This window comes from Cydia splendana, chromosome 21 (genome assembly GCF_910591565.1).
Source record: "Cydia splendana chromosome 21, ilCydSple1.2, whole genome shotgun sequence".
NCBI lineage: Eukaryota > Metazoa > Arthropoda > Insecta > Lepidoptera > Tortricidae > Cydia > Cydia splendana.
The window spans coordinates 3,811,739-3,835,562 of NC_085980.1; the positions used below are offsets into that span (position 1 = coordinate 3,811,739).

The window sequence follows — 23,824 nt, forward strand, 5'->3', positions numbered from 1 at the left end:
TTATGACAGTTACTAAATGATTATTCTACGAATAGTAAATATGCGTATCAATGTTCTGCTTATTGACTACTCTCGCAAACGACTATTATGCGTAACGAGATTCGGCGAATCGTTACTCTGCCAAACAACCCGTCTGCGAATCGTTGTCGGCGAAACCAAAATCGGCGTATTTTTTTTCGGAATATCAATAGGGCACCTCAAATGACAGAAACGTTATTGGGGTAAACATATATTGCGCATGACAACCCCATACTTAGTACCGTACGAAAACTACACGACAGGACCCGCTTGCTTTACGTCCGCGCTAACAAAACTCGTTGAAAATGCTTACATCAAAATGGTAGAGTCGCTACAAATGTTCTTATTCCTGTTTAAATCTAAATACAGACGAAAATTCTCATGGTTCTCGCCGTTCCTGTGTTCAGTACTCATAGTGTTATTGTTTTGCAATGATGCTCTCGCTAAGTGTAGTAACCATAACTGCATAAATGGAGACTGTAAAAACGAAACCTGTGTGTGTAAAGAGGGCTGGCAAGGTCCAGAATGCCAGTACTGCGGAGGGAAAATCAAGTAAGTAGCACAAGTGTTTTGGCAAACGTGAAACGCAACGGGACTGTGGTTCGATGACCCATTTCGGACTGCCAGTGGTCACTCAAAACATGGAGATTTACAATAGAAAGCGTCTGGGGGATTATCCAATTATGTTCTTTGGCTTCTCGTCTTCCTTTGAGCTTGTGAAGGCCGCGAATCAGTCGACGCAATCTTTAGTGACGTATTATATCTTCGATGTTTTCCTTACAGACTAGAATGTCCTGTTGGTTTAGGTGTCGATGTTTTGCAGCTGATTTTAGTTACTGATTAGCCGTAAACAGTCTATTGAAAGCCAAAATGATGTCATGACTGATCCAATTGAATGTACTTAGAGTCAAGTAGGATAAAAGTGCATATTTGTAGCATTTTGATAGCTACAAGTATAGGCTATAGTCTAGAAATGGCTAGTCTGTACACCTGACTAGACATTTCTATTGGAATATAGTAACAAAACAAGTATTACCGTGGAATACATATTTACCAAATAACCAGTAAATAAAGGATTATGGTAATCAACTTATACCAATTTTAATATGAGCAAATGTTTTATTATTTAAACAATAGTTTTGTCTTTATTACACACCTCATGTTTAAATTTATACAGAACCCTTTTGCCACTTTATTACTGTAATGTTTTATAAAAATCTGTATACAGAATATACAGATTTTGCTGGTGGTTTTTGTGTCAAATGTAGGTGAATTCATACTTGTTTGTGTTCGGCAAGCGATGCAATTTATGCTCCCACATAGTGGCAGCATATGAAGTGATCACAGTAAATTATATTGAAAGATGGCCGAAAGAAAAGATATATGTATGCAAATTATCATTGAAAAGTGTAGTCAAAACAAAAATATTACAATCTCTGTCAAGCATTGTTTCTTTATTCTTATAAGATGCAGTATCCCTACACTGCCTGGCCAGTAAAGTGGCTAGCAAATATGTATGCGGCCAGAAATGGGTAGGCTGTTGATTGATTGTTGCGTTCAATCAGCCCATTTCCCTGAGTTAGAGTTGCAGGTTACTGTCCCAGCGGCATTCCCACATTATTTGCCTCAAATTTTCTTATCCTCCTGCAGAGCAAGGAAATCTTTAGTTCATTCTTCTCTATTTAGAAAGTAAGAACATACTCTCTCTACTTCTGCTTCACATTTTCGCACTTAATTTTGAAGACACTACTTATCTCTTTATCACGGAAAAAACATTATTTGTGACCATCAGTCACTTTCTTCAGCCCATTTTAAGAGGAGTGTCTCGTGCCAAGTCCGTCCGGATTACAGTATCAACAGATTAACAACTGTCCAGATTAGTGAGGTTCTACTGTATTTATAAATTTGCAGACTACTTTGGGAGCAACAGTGGTCTGCAGACCACCAAACAGACACAATACACACACAATAAAACAGAGCAGAGGGGTCACCAAATTCCTGACCGCAGTCCGATTTAGCCTACCGCCTAGCTATTTTATTTTTTTGCTTATTTAATAAACTTAAGTAGAAACAGACTGTGATGTTAATTTTATTTTAAAAACCGGACCCCTGAAGAAACTTATTGGTGACCCCTGCTGGTGTTGTATATCTAGGTCTGGTGTTTGTTAGGATTTTGCTAAAAACCAAGATTTTATAAGATGGCGTGTATTTGACTAAAATATTTTGCCTTTTCAAGTTCAGTTTAGCTTATTCATACATACCAACCTAGTGGCTCTGTGAGCTGTAGACCTCACAAACCCCTGACTCTGTCATTTTTAGGGTTCCAAACCGAAAGGGTTAAAACGGGACACTATTACTAAGACTCCGTTGTCCGTCTGTCTGTCACCAGGATGTATCTCATGAACTGTGATAGCTAGGCAGTTGAAATTTTCACAGATGATGTATTTCTGTTGCCGTTATAACAACAAATACTAAAAACAGTAAATATTTCAATATAAAAATATTTAAGTGGGGCTCCCATACAACAAACGAGATTTTTTTGCCGTTTTTTGCGTAATGGTACGGAACCCTTCGTGCGCGATTCCGACTCGCACTTGGCCGGTTTTCAAATATTTTCATAAAAATGAATCAATAAATATTTCTATGTTAGAACGAAAGTTAGACAGCTGGACCGGACATATGAAAGCATTTTTGCCCAAGCTGCAATGGAGACCTTCACTCTTGCTCGGAAATCTGAAATCATACCGAGGCCCTGGCTCTCACTTCATCAAAACACGCTATGACTATGCTGTAACCTCATCAATATTTAAGAGCTATGCTCTTGTTGTGGAGTAATCAGCACTCTTCTCTTCGCCAATTGCAGGGATCTTTCTCTTTTACTCCAATGAAGGCGTAATTAGAGTGACAGAGAAAGAGGTTATAGCCCAGCTTTTTAACATATATAACCAGTTGTAACATTGTATGTTCTTATTTTTTTGAAAAAATTTAACAACATTTTAATGTTATTACTGTAACAACTGTCCATCCCATTGTCTTATGCAAATGAGCATTAATTACAATTCCTAAAAAGAGCTTTTAAGTCTCATGCATTGCGTGAATACTTTGAAAAAAACTCGTATCTTGTTCTGTCAATAAAAATAAAAATGTGGTAACTATATCTTTAGATATTTAAATAAAAGTAAACAAACAATTTGTACATTTTCGGGTAGTTATAACATTTATTGGTTAACCAACCAAATACAAAACCGCCTGGAGCAGTCACTGAACGACCTGACTTTAGCCTACATTATTTGATCAATGTAATGTTTTCATCTACCCTCAACTGGCTTAAGGAGCCATTTGAGGGTAGATTTTGTTTACTTTTATTTAAATGAGAGTGTATGTATAGTATGCATACAGAGTTATTGCGTTTTAACTTTGAGTAGCAGTGCGACATACGAGATTTTTTTCAAAGTAGTGACGATTGCTAAATACATATGCCATTTTATTATTGCAACACACCATCTTATCAACTATCATGTCTTACCTACTGTTGACAATGGAATTTGAATCTTAAATTGTTTCAATTGGGTTGAAAGTAGATTGTTAATTACATTTGTTTATCTTTAGTGTGTCAATAAGCTAAAAATTGCAATTCTAACAGATACACCTAATTATTAGTAGTTAATATATTATGTTTACTTCCTGGAGTATAGGAGATATAATTTAGAAAACGCATTTAACAGATTTGCAAGATGGAAGTGATTCCATAACACAGAAGTGATAGGGTTTGGTTTAACTATACTCAGTATCTTTAGGTACTTAAATAAAAGTAAACAAATATTTTTTACCTTTTCGGGTAGTTATAACATTTATTGATTAACCAACCAAATACAAAACCACCTGGATCTGTCACTGCACGACCTGACTTTACTTTAACCTACATTATTTGATCATGTAATGTTTTCATCTAATTTTGTTTACTCTTTTTTAAATACCTAAAGATGTATCTTTGACTATAATATACTGCAATATTTATGTATTATATCCGAAACGGATAGTACAGTTAAAGAAATAATTAAAAATCAAACAATTTGAAAGTAAAAAAGACAATCAATGACAAAAAAATACGTAATAGATTAATCAAAATCAAAAATATTATATTGCATGGTTATGGGTTTACCAAGCTCTTAGGTAATAACAGGTTTATGTTCCCCATATCTTTGTTGCCTTACAATACAATACAATACAATACAATACAATACTAATATACATAGACCACATCCGTAACTCAGAATAAAATCTGTAGGGCTAATATGGTCGGCTCTTTATCATTTATCACCATGCCTGTCACGTTCTAACAAATATGTAAGTGCGAAAGTGACGCATGGCATGACAGGTGATAAAAATGCGACCATGATACCGCTGCTGTAGAGTGTAAAATGTAGGTCGGAAAGCATCTTTGTACCAAACCTAGTAGCAAAATAAATTGAATGGCAATTGAATCCCTACAGACCTTCAGCTGAGTGCCCTTTAGTGCCTGATTAAATTGATGCCCACAATTAGTGTAATTAATTTGTAATGGCCTCTCGGGATTCTGTAAAAAGGTTACACAATTCTGTCTGTTTCTATTTGACTTGTTTTTTTTTACTGTGGTTTGGTTGGTAGTGTAAATTATTAGTTTTGTTTAATTGTGGTAACTTATTTTGACCCACTCAATAACATCCAAAACACACAACCTATTGGGTGACAATGCAATAGAGTCAGACCAAGAGAAGTCTACAACGAATTTGATAGCACACGAAGTGCATGTGAGTCATTATACGTCATAGTTTCATAGAAGTTTGACATTTAAAATAACACTTGCACTGTGTGTGCTATCAAAATCTCTAACTCTTTAATAGTACCATCATGCAGGCGGTCTAGCATGAGTTGCGTTCTCGCGCGCGACTTCATACATCAAGCGCGACTTCAAGTATGGACTCGCGCGCGAGAACGCAACCTATGCTAGAACGCCTGACCTGATGATGGACACAGCAGGTGGCCATAGGAAATCTATGATAAAACTACGCAACCCAATTATGTTTGGGTTTGTTAAAATTGTCTCTGTGAGAATTAGTTGACCGTGTAAAGAAAAATACAGTCAGTGGTAAAAACTTGTACTTACTAAAAATGGAATTTTTTCCAAAAACTTTAATTAGATTTAGATTTAAATATTTATTCTCATAAAATAAAATCACAATATAAATTATCCTAAACTTACATATAATTTACATTACATTATCAAATAAATTCAAAAATACAATTTAAATGATGAATAAGTAATATATGTCAACAATTTTATCCATTTATTTTTATGTCAAGACAGAAATTCGGGAATAACTAATAACGAGTATCTCCTAATGAATTGTATTTCCTTTGCAGTCTCACAGACACCTCCGGGGTTATAACCGATGGCCCGGGCAACTACAGCGTGAGCACGCAATGCACGTGGCTAGTGGCGCCCCCCCGCCTGGGTCCGTCCCCGCCGGTGGTCCGCATCCGACTGGAGTCCTTCTCCACCGAGTGCGGGTGGGACCATCTCTACGTGTATGACGGGGACAGCGTGCGGGCTGTGAGGCTGCTCGCCATCTTTAGGTGAGTTCGATAGATGGCGCTGTAAGTTTGGATGGTTGTCCGCTAGGTGGCGCTATTTGTAAAGCGCGGTATCGACAATTGCATTAAAACGTGGTTAGTGGCGCCCCCCCGCCTGGGTCCGTCGCCGCCGGTGGTCCGCATCCGACTGGAGTCCTTCGCCACCGAGTGCGGGTGGGACCATCTCTACGTGTATGACGGGAACAGCGTGCGGGCTGTGAGGCTGCTCGCTATTTTTAGGTGAGTTCGATAGATGGCGCTGTAAGTTTGGATGATTAGCCGCTAGGTGGGGCTGTTTGCTAAGCGCGCTATCGACAATTGCATTAAAACGTTGTTAGTGGCGCCTCCCCGCTTGGTTCCGTCCCCGCCGGTGGCCCCCATCCGATTGGAGTCCTTCGCCACCGAGTGCGGGTGGGACCATCTCTACCAGGGATGTTACGGAGCTCCGGTTCCGTTTCCGTTAAGGCGGAACTTCCGTTTGGTATTACACATCCGTTTCTGTTCCGGTTCCGTTATGTTTGAAACGGAAGTTATAACGGATGTCAATGCTTCGCGCGGCGGCGGCGCGTACATCAAAAACAAACGTTCATACCAGTCATTCGCTCATCGCCCCGCTTGCCACGTGCTACGCTAATTTGTTGTTTGTTTCTATACTTTGTTTTGTTCGTGTTATTAAAATTAAAATCGTATGAGTTCTGTTGTATACTGACTACTGACTGTGTGTAGTGTCACAGAATAAATAATAGTACTGGGTACTGAAGAATCGCTCTCTAACAAAACGCGTCTGTTACGATCAGCACAGCGCCACGCGCGGCTTATGGCTTTCCCCAAAATTGGTATGGAACGGATGTACTTTTAGCTACCTGTAGCAAAGCGACGAAATTGCGTAGTGAGCCACGCGGTAGTGTGTGTGGTGAATGTTAGTGTGTAAAAAAACGCACAATGAAGCCGAAATCAAGTTCGATTTGGAACTATTTTGATGAAGTTGGTGGGGACACGGTTAAGTGTAAACTTTGTCTGAAGGTTTATTCTAGAAAGGGGAAAACGACTGCATCGTTAAAAAGTCAGGCTCCGATTCTGGTTCCGTTTCCGTTTTCGGTTCCGTTAAACTAAATTGAAAACATCTGTTTCCGTTTTCGGTTCCGATAAAACCACATCCGTTACATCCCTGATCTCTACGTGTATGACGGGGACAGCGTGCGCGCTGTGAGGCTGCTCGCCATTTTTAGGTGAGTCCGATAGATGGCGCTGTAAGTTTGGATGGTTGTCCGCTAGGTGGCGCTGTTCTTCTCTGAATCGCACTTTTTAACAAAATTTAAAAACAAAGTCGCTCCAAAATACATTATTAGGAAGGCCTCGTAAGGGTGATTTTGAAATGTCAAATAAATTAAATAGAATTAAATAGCCTGCCTTGTCTAAGCAAATGGATCAGGGTTTCTATAATTTGTTATTCTGATAGCCAATATTTTCACCTACAACAGTATATGCGTTTTAGGGTTAGATGCTGTTTGTCTTTGTGCGTTTTTGTGTTGGTACACAGGTTTTCCCAATGATATCCTAAACAGTCCTACTAATTTACTAAATCCGATTTCTGAAAATTATTTGTTATACGCTGTTGGTTCTTAGTAACTTATTAACCTATCAAACTGTGCTGTCAAAATTTTTAGTATTGTGCGTCGTCCGTATAGGTATTACATCATACAAAATTTCGATTTATTTGGACCCCCTCTCCCCTTGTTGCGCTTGCTGTCACATTTAGCATCACTCCCCCCCATCCCCCTGTTGCTGTGACGTAATATGTGGATGACCTCTTGATAAAAATATTCTCAAAACTTATTTTTTTCTATTCCAGTGGTGTGATGGAGCCAGGTGAATCCGGTTGGACGCGGCAAGTGATCGCGCGCTCCGGCAGCGCCTTACTTCACTTCTTCTCTGATGATGCCTTCGCTATGGAGGGCTTCAACGTCACCTACGCGGCATACTCCTGCCCGTCGGATGACCATAGGACCAATTGTAGCAGTACGTATTACTATAAACCATGTTTATACCTTAGGGAACACTCAAAACCAAACGTCACTTTCTATAAAGATTTCTACCCAAAGTGACCCTTTTTGATTGATAATGAATGTACATCTCGCTCTATGAGTGTGCTCCACTTCTTCTAAATAAACCGGACAAGTGCGAGTCGGACTCGCCCACCGAGGGTTCCGTACTTTTTAGTATTTGTTGTTATAGCGGCTACAGAAATACATCGTCTGTGAAAATTTCAACTGCCTAGCTATCACGGTTCATGAGATACAGCCTGGTGACAGACGGACGGACGGACGGACAGCGGAGTCTTAGTAATAGGGTCCCGTTTTTACCCTTTGGGTACGGAACCCTAAAAACCTGGGGTTCGCTTTTAGCAACCTGGTCCTAAGAATCGGTGCAGATTTGCATCCTAAAGAATCCTAGGTTTCGCTAAAGCAACTGCAAACAGCAAAAGCGACTGCCATATGTCATAAATTCATAATCCAGAAAATCTTGAGCCAGGGTTGCCAGATGGTCTAATACAGGGCTCTTCAAACCCCGGCCCTTGGGCCATATCCGGCCCGCGACGCGTTCCAATCCGGCCCGCCGACGCCCAAAGCGTCCGGCCCGCGGGGCTCCAGGGGTTCAGCCCTAACAGCAGCAACCAGATACACAATTTTTTATAGAAGCCTGAATTTCGCTTTTGGCGATATAATGGCAAAAATTGACTCAGACATAGCAAAAGCGATATCCATCTGATCTTCTAATCCGGAGAGGATGTACCCACGGTCGCCATGTGAAGTGAGAGTGTGAGTGTGTGTGTGGTGTGAAAAACGATTGGGTTGGTCGATTAGTCTTGTACTAAATTTAAAGTTGGATTGGTCAGATTGTACAGTAGATCGGCCAATCGAACTGTCATCTTAGTATCTGAGCTGTACAAAGGCAGCTTACAGAAAGCTAGGCCTTATTTTGATCAGTTCACTTCACTGTTTTCCCCCATCGAAGATTAACTTTTCATATTTCAAAATTTGTATGAAAGTTTAGAAAGTTCCAGGGGTTTGAAAATATCAAAATGTCGGAAATTGGCGTTTTCCATAAAGTAATGAAAAATCCATTATGTGTGTTTTTGGCTATTATCAATACTTAAGTCACTTGATTTTTTTCTTTTTTTTTTCTTTTTTGCAGACCATGGCGAATGCGACGAAGGCACATGTCGGTGCAATCCGGGGTGGATCGGAGTAGCGTGCGATCAACCAATTTGTCCAGGTAGTTCACTAACAATTTCGCTATGTAATTTTTAAATTAAAGGAATAATGGATAAAGTCACCACTTCGGGCAACATTCATACTTGTGACCTGTGTGTGCTGGCTTGCTAGCTGGATCCGAACTGGGGGTACCCGCAGATCTTATCTACCCACATGTCAATATATAAACTTTTGAAACACTGGTTCTATCGCTTCCAAACCCCCGGTGTTCCAAGAGGTCGCAAGTTGTAATCTGGCCCGGAGCGGTGAATTTATCCTTTATGTAAAAGATTTGCAATATCTTTTGCAGACATATCACCTCGATAAAAAATACTTTAGTTTCGCTATGTTGCTGAAATAAATGGCTCTTATATGATACATAGTTGCATATTGCTTTACCGACAGTACGTAAATGTAATTTATATGTAGGGTAATGTGGCTGACGGCCTTAAATGCTTACTAATTAACATATCAGTGTCATCAATATGAGCTTCGCATTGGGGGTAATGTATCACGTACATTAGCACATTAAAAAAAACCGGCCAAGTGCGAGTCGGACTCGCGCGTGAAGGTTCCGTACCATTCCGCAAAAAACGGCAAAAAAAAAAAACGTTTGTTGTATGGGAGCCCCACTTAAACAATTTATTATATTCTGTTTTTAGTATTTGTTGTTATAGCGGCAACAGAAATACATCATCTGAAAATTTCAACTGCTATCACCGTTCATGAGATACAGCCTGGTGACAGACGGACGGACAGCGGAGTCTTAGTAATAGGGTCCCGTTTTTACCCTTTGGGTACGGAACCCCAAAAATAACCGCGATGGTCTGGACCTGCGTCCATGCGTAACTTAGGACTATGATTAAAAATAGATCAATTTTGTCACCGTAGTTACTCGTAGCTGACATTTTGTCCGTGTTCACAGATAACTGCAACGAAGCGTACGGCGGCGGCACTTGCACCCCCAAAGGATGCGTTTGCACCCCCCAACGTTCCGGGGCGGACTGCAGTCGAGACGTATCCACTGCTGGCTGGAGGTAAGATAATTATTGAATATACCTAAAATGTAGTGTGCACTTATGTGTGACACACACGTGTGAGTGAAACTAGTGTTGTATTCCTTTATGACATCGGTTACACGCTGCCGCTGCAGTCCATTCGAGTTTTGACTGATGCCAGAATGATGGAAAATGGACACGGTTACACGATCAGTCCAGACTGATAACAGAATGATAAAATTACGACACAGTCGCCGTTTGGACGCAATACAGTCATTTAGTCTTGTCTAATGTGGTGACTGACGCGAGAATGACACGAACAGGTTACACGATCAGTCTCCTATCAGTTTTCTGTCATTCAAAATGGACTGACGAATATTATCTAAAAATTTAAATTTTCATCAGTCCAGACTATCAGTCCATCAGTCCGGGTGTTACACGATAATTCTCCCGTCAGACTGACCAGACTGATGGACTGAACTGACGCCAGCATTAGCGTGTAACCGATGTCTATGATTATGAGAGTACGATATGTCAGTGAGACACAAGACTTGTGGTCGTTGCTCTCTTTCAGACAGCAATTTTTGAAGTGAAAACTTCTTTAGCGGCGCTGAGCACTTTTTGAGGTGGGGAAAAAATGATAAACTCGAGACAGCGTAACGCGTAACGTAACGCTGACGTCATGTGTCACGGACAATGTTATTCACCAAAGAACTTTAGTCATAACGTATCATAATCAGGTCAATTATTTAAAACTGGACTTTTATATTAAGCAATAAAGCTCAATGTTCTAATCTTGTACGGGCTGAAATACGAGGATCTCACAGTTACATTCTAACTTTATATCACTCCAATATAATTCAACAAAGCTACATCTTGATGAAATCGCTAATAAAAATGAACTCTAGTACTGGTGAATAAAACTCAAAATATCATGACATGTTAACTTTACAATTTCTATTCGAATTTTAAACAATTAACGCTACAAATTTAAGCTCAATGGCCAGCAATTTCGGAACTAAAGTTTTTCAATAGAAAGGAGGATGGGTCAATTATACATAGTGCTGCAGACATTTTGGACTAGTCATTGAGTTTTTACTTCTGTCGGCACTCCCGAAGTGCAACCCATTGTTTTTTTTTATAGAGCAAATCTACTTAGTGGTCGTGTGTGTCGATTTTGTAAAATAAATACGTATAATTACTGATTATTTTTACTAATGGCAATTTCAATTTTCACAGGTGGCTATGGAAAGAACCAGGAGAGGGGGTGGACGAAGAGGCCGCGCCGGCGGTGGCGGGGCATGTGTTGGTGCAGAGGGGGGGAGAAATATTGAGGGTGGGGGGTGAGAGTTTTGGACAGGCTGACTTCCTTTATAGGTAAGTGCTTTTAGTCCAGTGTGTGAGCGAAACAGTGCTATGCTCGTAGCGATGTCTCGCTCGCACGGAGCTTGTATGGAACCAGGGGAGGGGGTGGATGAAAGCGCCGGCGGTAGGGAGGTATGTGCTAGTGCAGAGGGGGAGGGGGGATAATATGGGTGGGGGGGAGAGAGTTTTGGACGGGCTGACATTCTTTATAGGTGAGTTGTCCTAATATATGAGTACTAAAATGACGATGGTAGTTTTTATGCTTAGATCATTAAATAACTGGAGTCGCCTTTAAGTGCTTGCGTCCCCCGCCCCTCCCCCGCAAAAATCGGCAGACTGTTTTGTACAGAAAATGGCAGACAAGGCATCTCCAGTTACTAAATGCTCTATATTTTTATGAGATTAAGACAGACTTTATTTCAGAGCGTAATACTGCTATAAATGTAATATAACTTTTGAATAATTCGCAAAATCACAAGTGTGTTACGAAAATAGATTTAAAAAAGAAGCCTATTGTTTTCTCCTTTGAGTCTTCATAAAATATCCATCTTAAGAGCCCATCAACGTGCACACTAGCGCTACTGGTAAATAATCGTGGTTATTTAAATTTAACGAAAGATATTTAAAAAAGGGGGCCGCTACGTACTGTATTGTGTATTTAAGTATCTTTTGAATACATCAAACTAGTTTTTATGGTGCTCGATTCGTCAATCTATGCGTCCAAAGTTAAAACGGCCGACTTAGTTTTGAGTTCATAGATCGACGAATCCAGCAACATAAAAACTAGTTTGATGTATTCAAAAGATACTTAAATACAAAATACAGTACGTAGCGGGCCCCCTTTTTAAATATCTTTCGTTAAATTTAAATAATCACGATTATTTAGCAGTGGCGCTAGTGTGCACGTTGATGGGCTCTTAAGTGTAGTAATTTTTGCAGGTTCGTATTTGTAACCTTCTTTACCTATGAAAGGTTCGTTAGTGTGGTATTCCACCTGTCTGATTTTTTCGTTCAATGTGTCTTGCTTCTCACATTTTGCTTAGTGAGATAGTGAGATGCACAGACATTGGACCAAGATATTGGACAGTTGGGATACCACCCTTACACCATGTAATTGGGGACATTTTAATGACAATTACAAATTATTTACGTTGACATCGACTTTAATGTTAACTTGGTTTATATTCAATAGGGAGTATTACTGCAATGTTCTGCCGCCAGAGTGCAGCACTAAACATAGAGTAAAAGCATACAGTAACTTATACATACTAGGCCTTAAACAGTTTTTTAACAAGTTTTCACTATGACATTGATGCATCAAGGCGGTTTGTTTACAGGTGGCCTACCGCGAAACGCGAAAATCGAAATTTCGTTATCTGCCTCTCTATCGATCGAATAAGCAAGTGTGATAGAGAGGCAGAAACCGAATTTTCGATTTTCGTGTTTTAGCGGTAGGCCTGTGAGTATGCGAGTGACGCCCTCTACGCAGAGTTTTGCGTAAAATTCCCTATGTACATGACGATCCTTATTGTGAGACACAATTAATCTTATCATTTTTTATTTTAAATTAATGTAATTTTTGACGATCATGATGAGAAGATAAACATAATTTTTATAAATTTATAGTGTAATTTTCATCTTGAAATAAAGAAATCGAAATCGAAACGATGGTAAATTCGCATATTCTAATGATTTTATTTCAAAATTACTTTAAAAATGAATACCAACGTAAACAACGTTGTTCACAGATATAAAGTAGCAGAGAACAAATGGGAGCCTATAGTAACGCTGGGCGAGACGCCCGCGCCGCGTTTCGCGCATTCTGCCGTGTTGTTCGACGACGAACTTATTGTATACGGCGGCGTTGTCGCCTCCGACGACACGGAGAGGGGGTGAGTTGTGCAAGAAAGGACAATTCTGTCAATCTAAGGGATGGGTCTCCTAACTTTTTTACCTGAGGGCCATATTGCGCCTCAGAATTTTCGCGCGGGCCACGGCACACAGCATTTCGGCGCCGGGGGAGGGGGGAGGGATCTGGTTGCTGCTGTTAGGGTTGTGAACACCTGGAGCCTGGCTCCCGCGGGCCGGGGTTTGGAGAGCCCTGATCTAAGGGATGAAAAAAAAACTGTTAAGTACATAACTACAAACACTAACTTTGAAATTCCTGTAACCTGATTTTGTCCGATTTTTAATTTAATTTTGTATTAAGCAGAAATATCTGCAAACGATACCACAATCTCTCTTTTTCCACTTTTCATTTATTCTAAGCTATTTTTAATTGTTAATTCTTCTCCTGTAAAACTACATCAAGATATCCTGTAGACAAAATCTGTAACCCTTCTAAAAATTTGTGCAACATAGCTTAGAATAAATTTAAAAGTGGAAAAATTACTGTCTTGGTTGAGACTTGAACTCACGGCCTCTGGATCGATACTCCAGCGCTCTGCCATCTGAGCCACCAAGACCTCGTCCATAGCCAGCGAATAGCATCGTTCGCAGACGTTTCTGCTTGTTAAAAATTAAATTACCAATTGTAGGATCTCTGTTTGGCCCTATGGTTCACTGGTAGAGAATGCCATTTGGCATTTGTACATTGTTGCATATATTTTGTGCAATATAGTTTAAGTTTACTCCCAGAGGCCGTAGTATCGGCCCAAAGTGTCAATGAGTTTAAAAATAAACTAGATAAGCACAATGCAAATGCTACTCAACACTGAAAACTCGGTTGATGGCTCTGGATACAGGCATTGGCTCTGGATAAAGGCTTCACAAATAATAAATAAATAAATTAGTAAAACTAATATAGCAGTTTTTTTCTATCTGATATTAATATGCAGTAGGTAGTTATAATTGTACTTACACAGCATGGTCTAATAAAACATGGTCTTCTATTCCCAGAGTGACACGGGCCTACGTCACAATAACATTGCCACTTTATTTCAACATAACATGTTACATGGGTACATTATAGCTATGGTTAATAAGTTAAAATATTTCTTTAAAATTTTATAATTTTCATTTATAATGTATTTTATCTTAAATTTTACAATAACACGTCATTTTTAATTATTCGTTAGCAATATCTTCCGATTCACGAAAGAAATTTCAGACGTTCGGGTAATTCTGTTTACACTACTGGCAACACAGGATAGCGCTGTCACATTTGACAATTCGGATCTAGATAACATCATGCCCTGACCGTCATCCTTGTCGAACGCGTGTTAATTGTTATTTCCTTCTCGCTCAGTGTCAGCAGTCGCAGTGTTTTCCAAACTTTTCACGCCGTAAGCTTGGTAATTAATGTGTAACTGTGAATTAGTTTTTTAAACGTTTGTCTTGTATAGATACATAAGGTTTAATTTAATACATTAGATTTGTTTTATTTTACTATGTTTCTACATGAATAACTTAAAATTAATGCCGTTAAAATAATTTTCACCGTTGATTAAAATTCTCCCACATTTTAAAGTTTGAGAACCTGTAAACAGCATGATGACGTAGGCCCGTGTCAGTTAGGTCATACGCGAATCTCGGAATAGAGTACCAGGCGGAGTATATTATTATACCATGTTACACAGTTAACATAATTTATAATTTATGAACCTCTAGGTCTTTTTTATTGTATCTTTTGTTGCAGTACATCTTTTGTATTGTATTTTTGATATGTTTATATGACTGTTTGGTTTTCACAAAAAAAAAAGTCTGAATAATGACCCTAATGTTTCGTATTCTGTTACAGCGGTGAACTGGCTGGTCGAGAAGGGCGAGCTGGTGAAGTAACCAATGAAGTGTGGCGGCTAAACTTGGCTGCACCCATGCTTCAATGGCTGAACGCCACCCCCACCATATGTGGGAATAGGCCTGCACCTATGAAGCATTGTGGTAAGTTTCATCCCCGATTTATTTAGAATATAAAAAATGGACGCGCTTTTAAACTTCTTCGTTTTTAGGCTTCCGTACCCAAAGGGTAAAAACGGAACTGTCTGTTTGCCTGACTGTGTCTGTGTATTGCAAAAATATGCCCCCCCCCCCTCTAACTTTTAAACCACGGGTCCAAAATATACGAAAAATTCGTAAAACAAGAGCTTACTATTTATTAAAGTAAAGTATTTACTTTCAATGAAAACTATAGCGAACATGATCGGTCTAGTCGTTTTTGAGTTAAGCACAAAAAAAACATATTTTCTTAGTAAAAGACGTAAGTACAAGGCACTGCAAAGGTTTAGCCCCCGTTTGGCCTATTTTGACAGAATGGTAACTACGAAACCCTACACTGGGCATGGCCCGACATGCTCTTAGCCGATTATTTCTTGTATGGTGGGCCGCTAGAGAATAAGGTGGTAAGATTATTTTACATTGTTGCAGGCGGCCTAGCCGTGTCGGGTCACACGGCAGTGGTAGTCCGCTACAATGACAAGCCGGTGATGCTCGTGTTCTTCGGACACTCACCGCACTACGGCTATCTTCACTTGGTACAGGTAAGAGTAAGCTTTTGAATTAAATGAGAAAAGAATTAACCCAAATATAAACTATTATTATTACTATTAAACAAATATTTTGTTTTTTTGTTTAAATTCCAAGGAGTCAAAATGCTACTTTAAAGTTTTAATATAAAGGTGAACTCTCAACCAAGGACCGGAAAACCCCTCTTTATGCTTAATCCTATCAATTCGGTAACCCAATCGATTCGGTTACCTTATCATTCGGTAACCCTATCATACTGTTACCTGATTGTAATGGTAACCTTATTGAAACGGTAACCCTAACCTTTAACCGAGTTAATCTCAAAACCCCATCGCGATAGGGTTTTTGTTAAGGGTTTTTAACAGGTTTTCATTCAGTTATGGTAACCTTTATTATCGGTTGCTTAATGGTTTGCAACATTAATAGTACATTATTGTCGAGGCTCGGAAGTAGCTACTTGCAGGCTGAGGATTCGTTTTAAACGGACGACCTTGGGAGTCCGTTTAATTGAATCCGAAGCCAGCAAGTAGCCTTCCAGCCGAGTCATATATAGTGCTTTTCTCAAAAATGGTGCAAGAAATATAAATATCATAGAAATATTTTACAAAAGCAACTTTCTTACGTATATATTTTCACAGAAAAAAGTAGAAACAATTGAAAAAATTAGCTTTGCCGCCTTTTTATTTTTTTAATAAAAAAATAAAAGTGTATTTTTCTGCCGAAAATACGCCAACCTATTTGAGACAGCTAAATAGTCGCGGTACTAATCATCTGTTTGGCTGTTTAATGGGCCTGTGCCTTCATTTGATATGGCCATTTCAACTTTTAAAAAGTTTGGAACTCGACAAATAATGGAATTTGTATGCAACATTGCAGTCCCAAAATCGAGACTGCAATGTTTTTAACTTTTTAATTTTTGACTGACCATAAACTACGCGCTTCGCAACCTATTTTTTAAACGGCAAAGTCGACTTTGCCGTCCATTTTTGAGAAAAGTAGATTTAGTGACGTGCCGTCAGAACTAAAAAAAATACTAAAAAATAGTTTATTTTATTTACTTTATTTATATTTTGTTGATTTTATTGACTTTATTTATATTTTGTTGATTTTATTGACTTTATTTATATTTTGTTGATTTTATTGACTTTATTTATATTTTGTTGATTTTATTGACTTTATTTATTAAATTTCTTTAATTTAATTTATTTATTTAATTTATTTAATTTATTTATCTTTTAATTTATTTAATTTATTTAATTAATGTAATTTATTTAATTTATTTAATTTATTTAATTTATTTAATTTATTTAATTTATTTAATTTATTTAATTTATTTAATTTATTTAATTTATTTAATTTATTTAATTTATTTAATTTATTTAATTTATTTAATTTATTTAATTTATTTAATTTATTTAATTTATTTAATTTAATTAATTTATTTAATTTAATTAATTTATTTAATTTATTGATTTTATAGATTTTATTGAATTTATTGAATTTATTGAATTTATTGAATTTGTTCAATTTTTTGAATTTATTTAATTTATATAATTTATTTAATTTATTTAATTTATTTAATTTATTTAATTTATTTAATTTATTTAATTTATTTAATTTATTTAATTTGTTATATTTGTTTAATTTATTTATTTTATTTTATTTTATTTATTTAATTTATTTAATTTGTTTAATTTGTTTAATTTGTTTAATTTATTTAATTTATTTATTTTAATTATTTTAGTTATAATATAATAATATTTATAATACGCCCTGGATCGGAGGGTCCGGTCACTGCTCACCACACATCGCATGCTACACCCACGCTCGTCAGTTATGAGATTGTACATCCCACGGAAGTGTGGAGGCCGAGGCTTCCTAAACGCCAAGGATCTCCACAACCGCGAGGTGTACAATCTCAGGAATTATTTCCTTAACAACGAGTGTGGGATGCATCGTGATGTGGTGGCAGTAGACAGGAACCTCACGCCGCTCTCCTTGGCAAACGAGAACTGGCGCAAACCTGTGGTACTAAGTACTGCGGATCGCAAGGCGGCATGGGAGAGTAAGGCGCTACACGGGCGGTTCTACAAGGCCCTCACGGGACCCGATGTGGACCTGCTCGCGTCGGTGAACTGGTTACGATTCGGGGACCTCTTCGGAGAAACCGAGGGTTTTGCCTGTGCAATTGCGGACGAAGTGATGATGACGAACAACTATCGGAAATATATCCTGAAGGACGGTACGGTCGACATTTGTCGGGCATGCCGCCGTCCCGGAGAGTCACTCAGGCATATCATTTCCGGTTGTGCTCATCTTGCTAACGGTGAGTACTTGCACAGACATAATCTCGTAGCCAGGATTATTCACCAGCAACTTGCTCTTCTATACGGCCTTGTGGACCGCGAAGTACCGTACTACAAGTACTTACCTGCGCCTGTTCTCGAGAATGGTCGTGCCACGCTCTATTGGGATCGATCTATCATCACTGACAGGACTATTGTCGCCAATAAGCCTGACATCGTGCTGATAGACCGATCGCAGCGCCGGGCCGTGCTCGCCGACGTCACCATCCCCCATGATGAGAATCTCGTGAAGGCCGAGAAGGACAAGTCCAGCAAGTACCTAGACTTAGCTCACGAGATTACCGCCATGTGGGATGTTGACTCGACGATCATTGTTCCGATAGTTGTGTCAGCGAACGGTCTCATAGCGAAGAGTCTCGACCAACACCTAGAGAGACTCTCGCTGGGTGGTTGGATCAAGGGTCAGATGCAGAAGGCGGTAATATTGGACACGGCGCGTATAGTACGTCGGTTCCTCACTCTGCGGCCCTGACCACCGGCAGCTTGGGCCAAGCCCCGCTGCCGGCGGCACCCTAGGTTAGGTTTTTTATAATGTGTTTATATGTATTTTTTATTGTTTTGTAAGTGTTTTTATATTTTACTTTTATATTCATATTATAACAAACCTAACTTAAGACGAAAAATAAATAAAGAGATTTATAATAAGAACACACCACACAGGTAGGTATAAAGATAAACAAAGGAAAGGCAAAAAAACTTGTTTGTGCTGGAGGCTTCATAGACCGCCCATGCCAACCTCGGTTATTCAATAATAAGTTGAATTTAAGTGTGCGTAAAGATTACAATCGTTTGAACTGGTCAAAAACCTCATAATGAGGTAACTGAATAGACTGGGTTTTTATTTCGGTTACCGGTAACAGAGGTTAACTCGATCTGATACGGTTACCGAATCAAAGTGTTACCTTATTAAGCGGTTACCGTTATGGTAGGGGTTTTTATAAACACCTCTAAAATAACCCTATGAAAAACCCCGGTTAAGGTAACCGGTTCCTGTCCCTGCTCTCAACGCATAATATAATACCGGCAAAGAGAATTTTAAATAGAGGAATATTGTCAAAGTAAATTATGTAGTCAGTAAATTTACTGCCATCTTTGGACACAAATAATTATCACTTTTAGAACGCCATTTGATTTTGATCCTTATTTTTTCACTGATATGTGTTTAATTTGTTAAATGTCAAAAACTATCGCCATCTACTCGACAGTAGGCCAAAGGTATGGCGCCATCGCTCGAAAAGATGGCATCATACCTTTGAACCATACCTTTTTTCATTATTACAAAATTATAATTACTTTTTTTTTTCTTAGTGGTATATTTTTATTTCAACTATCTTTAGAGGGACGCGGATGTTATTTATATTTCACATATTTTTTTCTACCAACGATCGTCACTCGAAGTATAAACATAAAAGATATGTTTATTTGCAAAAATAAAGGCTCAAATTGTACGTTTATTTCAGGAGTACCACATAGAAGAGGGAGTGTGGGTGTCGGCCCCAACAGTGGGCTGGGCGGCTCGCGGGGGCTTCGGGCACTCGGCGGTGTTGGACCCGCTGTCCGACCGCGTGTACGTGCACGGCGGCCTCGTGTCGCAGAGCGAGGCGGCGCAGGTATTGTTGCAGTACCACATAGAGGAGGGTGTGTGGGTGTCGGCCCCAACAGTGGGCTGGGCGGCTCGCGGGGGCTTCGGGCACTCGGCGGTGTTGGACCCGCTGTCCGACCGCGTGTACGTGCACGGCGGCCTCGTGTCGCAGAGCGAGGCGGCGCAGGTATTGTTGCAGTACCACATAGAGGAGGGTGTGTGGGTGTTGGCCCCAACAGTGGGCTGGGCGGCTCGCGGGGGCTTCGGGCACTCGGCGGTGTTGGACCCGCTGTCCGACCGCGTGTTCGTGCACGGCGGTCTCGTGTCGCAGAGCGAGGCGGCGCAGGTATTGTTGCAGTACCACATAGAGGAGGGTGTGTGGGTGTCGGCCCCAACAGTGGGCTGGGCGGCTCGCGGGGGCTTCGGGCACTCGGCGGTGCTAGACCCACTGTCCGACCGCGTGTTCGTGCACGGCGGTCTCGTGTCCCAGAGCGAGGCGGCGCAGGTATACTATCGTGTCCGAGTTTTGGGTACCCGTCGCCGGGTCGCCGTATCCGTGTAACGCGGTAAAGGTTTTCTGGTCCGTTCGACATGTGGAATTACCATCCGTGTATCCGTGTACATGGGTAGGAAACTGATACTTAGTAGAGTACTTTGAATTAAAAATATTTGTACGTTTACTAAGTTTTATTAACGCAAAATCGTGACAACGACGTTAAAGACGGCATTTGACGTCGATCGTTTTTTGATGAAAATCTACTGAAAAACACCCCACTTTTACGTTGGCATTATTTATTCACAAAACTAAATTTTACCCCCGTGGCGTCAGTGGCACGCACGGCAAATGGATGCGCCGTTTGGCGTTCAAAAGGTTAAAATATATAACATCTTACATTTTTTCCATGTTACTCGTAGCTGTATGACAGTGGATAAAAAAAGAGAGATAGCCAATTTTTTTTGACTAAAGGCATTCTTACACTTTAAATTATTACTTAGGTGTGTTTCTCACACGTATTTTAATTACACGCGGGATTATCTCGTCTTTGACGTTTAGTGTCCAGCTACGAGTTCGCGTCTCGTTCGAGCCGTGAACTTTATTTATATTGTATTTTTTAAGTGTTTTAAGGGCACGTACGGTTTACAAATAAACAAACTAAAAATCGCTTAGTATTCTTTTGAACCGACTTCCTTTTCCAGAAGGAGATAAGGGTGACCATCTGTCCAATTTCTTTGTCCAATGTGTATTTGCGTCTCGCATTTTGCATAGTAAGAGACTGAGACGCAATGCACATTGAACCAAAAAATTTGACAGATGGAAGACCAAACCTAAGAGAGGTTTTTTTTTATGTAGGGTAATTCGCCAGTAACTGGTCACTGTTAGTAATTGGCCACTCTAAACTAAAAATGATTTCTATTCACCTAAAAACAGAATTTATTTTAGTATAAATAAGGTTTCAATAACTGGCCAGCCTTCAATAACTAGCCGCCTTATACTAAAATGAATTATGTTTATAGGTGAATAGAATTCATTTTTTGGTTTTGGGTGGCCAATTACTAACAGTGGCTAGTTACTGGCGAATCACCCTATGTTCACCGATTTTTTTACTTCAGGCGCCGTCAGCAGCTCTGTATGAATATGAGTACAAGAGACGAATATGGCGCCCGCTGCCCTCCGCGCCCACTCCTAGATATCTACATTCCGCCATTATATTATCTCCAGGTTTGTGAAATGTTTCAACATAAATATGTACTCGTCAACTCGTCATCATTAGGGGTCATCCATTAATTACATCACACAAAAATTCTATTTTTTAGACCTTGTCACACTTTTTTATAGGAAAAAGACAGGTCATTAATACGTACTGTCTCACTTAGCATGATCGGGGGAGGGGTGTTGCTGTGACGTAATATGTGGATGAACCCTTATCGTCTTAGTACTTTCCCGACTTAGTACTGACACGGTGTAGTGTATTTATTGGATTGGATTGCATTTCAACTCAACTCAAATCGTTTCAATCGTTTTATCGTTTGTGGTGCGCGTGCTGCATTGAGTGCGCCGACTTCTGGCCGAAGGGTGTCGTGTTTCGGAGGTTCCGGGGCACACTGCCGAATCCGACACAAGACCAGACGATTCAACGGAGCCACGCCGTTTTGTTGCCTAAATAGTGTAGTTTTTTAAGTTTATATAAAATGCATTATATGTGTTAGTCTGTAAGGTATTTGTAATATGGGGTTGTCTATTGTTTGTCCGAAAATTATATAAAATAATACTCATATGCCCGAATTTTATTTGGTCGAATTTCATTTGCCCGAATTGTTTGTTTACCATAAAAATTATCTGACATACTCTTTGTTTACCCGATTATTAGATTCCAGAACGTACGAGTGCCATACGTGTTGTTGTCCATATTATTAATTGTAATAATATTATTTAATAGAATATTTAACCTCACCTAACCCACTTTTCCAGTAGTATTTCTTTTCTGTACGGGTCGCAGTTCAAACCTAACCTAACCCATTTTTCTAGTAGCATTTGGTTTCTGTAAGGGTCGCAATTCAAACCTAACCTAACCCACTTTTCTGATAGCATTTCTTTTCTGTAAGGGTCGCAGTTCAAACCTAACCTAACCTACTTTTCTAGTAGCATTTATTTTCTGTATGGGTCGCAGTTCAAACCTAACCTAACCCACTTTTCCAGTAGCATTTCTTTTCTGTAAGGGTCGCAGTTCAAACCTGACCTAACCCACTTTTCCAGTAGCATTACTTTTCTGTATGGGTCGCAGTTCAACTCTAACCTAACCCATTTTTCTAGTAGCATTTGGTTTCTATAAAAAAAATATATTATGGCTAGTGATAATAAAATTATGGCTAACAATGATGATGACAAATGATATTATTGAAATTGATTTTATGGGAAACAATGTTTCTGGCACGTGACTAATATAGTAAACAATAAGTATTGCATATGTAACTATGGGAAACAATATAATGGCTGTTGACTATTATGGCAAATGAAATTCTGACAAGTGGGTGTATACCGTAATATGGGCCTTGTTGCCTAATTTAATATGATAAATAAAAAAATTAAAAAAATTGAAGGCAAAGTTTTTTCGTCTTTTTGTGTATAGGTACTAAGATGTGAAACGGTAATGATATCGTCATGTTATATTGTTTGTTTGCAGGTATTATGCTAGTCTTCGGCGGTAACGCTCACAACGACAGTGCAGCGGCCGCAGTTAGTAACCCCGCTGGCTCCCAGTGTTACTCGGCCGGCGCCCTTTTGTATGATATAAGGTACGTATCCATACAAGGGACATAATAAAGCATAAGATATATAAGGCGTATGTAGAGAAGAAGGAAATAACATGTTTTTAATATGGCATTGCCGGCCTCGTGTCACTAAACGGCCTCGCTCGGCACTCGCCCACCAAATCCCCTATTTTCCAGTCTTACAGTATCATTGCCACAGATGCATTATAAAGCTATTGTTGCTTTGTGTCCTTATATAATATTCTGCTACGTATTATGCTAGTTTTTGGTGGGAAAGCAATTTAATGACCTTGCTGGCTCCCAGTGTTAGTCAATCTTTGCGGTTTTTTTGTTATTTAGGTGGGTAAAGTGTATGACAGTAAGTAATTTTCAATATTCACTTGAATAATAAACTAGTTTGTAACAATAAACAATATTATTTCCAGAGTTTTTAGACTCAAATCTACAAAATGATGGATTATAAGTTTGTAAACTCTGACCAGTAATATATGATCGTTGTCAGGAGGGCGCTGTTATTCTCATGTATACGGTGACGGTTCAGTATAGTATGCAAAAATTAGTTCCAGTGAAATTCCGCAACGTGGCGCGTGATTATATATTCCTGGGCAGGCTTTACATTATATTGGGATATATTATGTATATCTGCATACAACTACATGAGTTTTTAATAGGGAATTACCTGCCTTGATTTATCAAACGGCCTAGCATCCTTCGCTCCCACTCGGCCGGCAATGTTCCTAGCCTGAGTAGCCTGTGACGTGGCATGGTTGCAGGTGCTCGTCGTGGCGCACGGTGCCGACGCCGCCGGGCGCGGCGCGGGCGGCGCACGCGGCGGCGCTGCTGCCCGGCGCGCTCCGCCCCACGGCCATGTTCTACGGCGGGTCAGTAACACCT

General features: G+C 39.5%; 1 protein-coding gene across 1 annotated transcript in view; it reads left to right on the top strand.

The window, feature by feature from the left end:
* The first annotated feature begins 222 nt into the window (after nt 1–222).
* LOC134801175 (attractin) overlaps nt 223–23,824 on the top strand; it is a 56,662-nt gene continuing 33,060 nt past the window's right edge. The window contains exons 1-13 of the mRNA XM_063773721.1: nt 223–570; nt 5,422–5,634; nt 7,484–7,650; nt 8,827–8,907; nt 9,811–9,922; nt 11,123–11,260; nt 12,997–13,140; nt 14,988–15,130; nt 15,614–15,726; nt 19,539–20,165; nt 21,272–21,380; nt 22,843–22,954; nt 23,704–23,811. Of these exons, the coding sequence (XP_063629791.1) occupies nt 239–570; nt 5,422–5,634; nt 7,484–7,650; nt 8,827–8,907; nt 9,811–9,922; nt 11,123–11,260; nt 12,997–13,140; nt 14,988–15,130; nt 15,614–15,726; nt 19,539–20,165; nt 21,272–21,380; nt 22,843–22,954; nt 23,704–23,811 (2,399 nt within the window). The 5' untranslated portion in view covers nt 223–238. The remainder of the gene's footprint in view (nt 571–5,421; nt 5,635–7,483; nt 7,651–8,826; nt 8,908–9,810; nt 9,923–11,122; nt 11,261–12,996; nt 13,141–14,987; nt 15,131–15,613; nt 15,727–19,538; nt 20,166–21,271; nt 21,381–22,842; nt 22,955–23,703; nt 23,812–23,824) is intronic.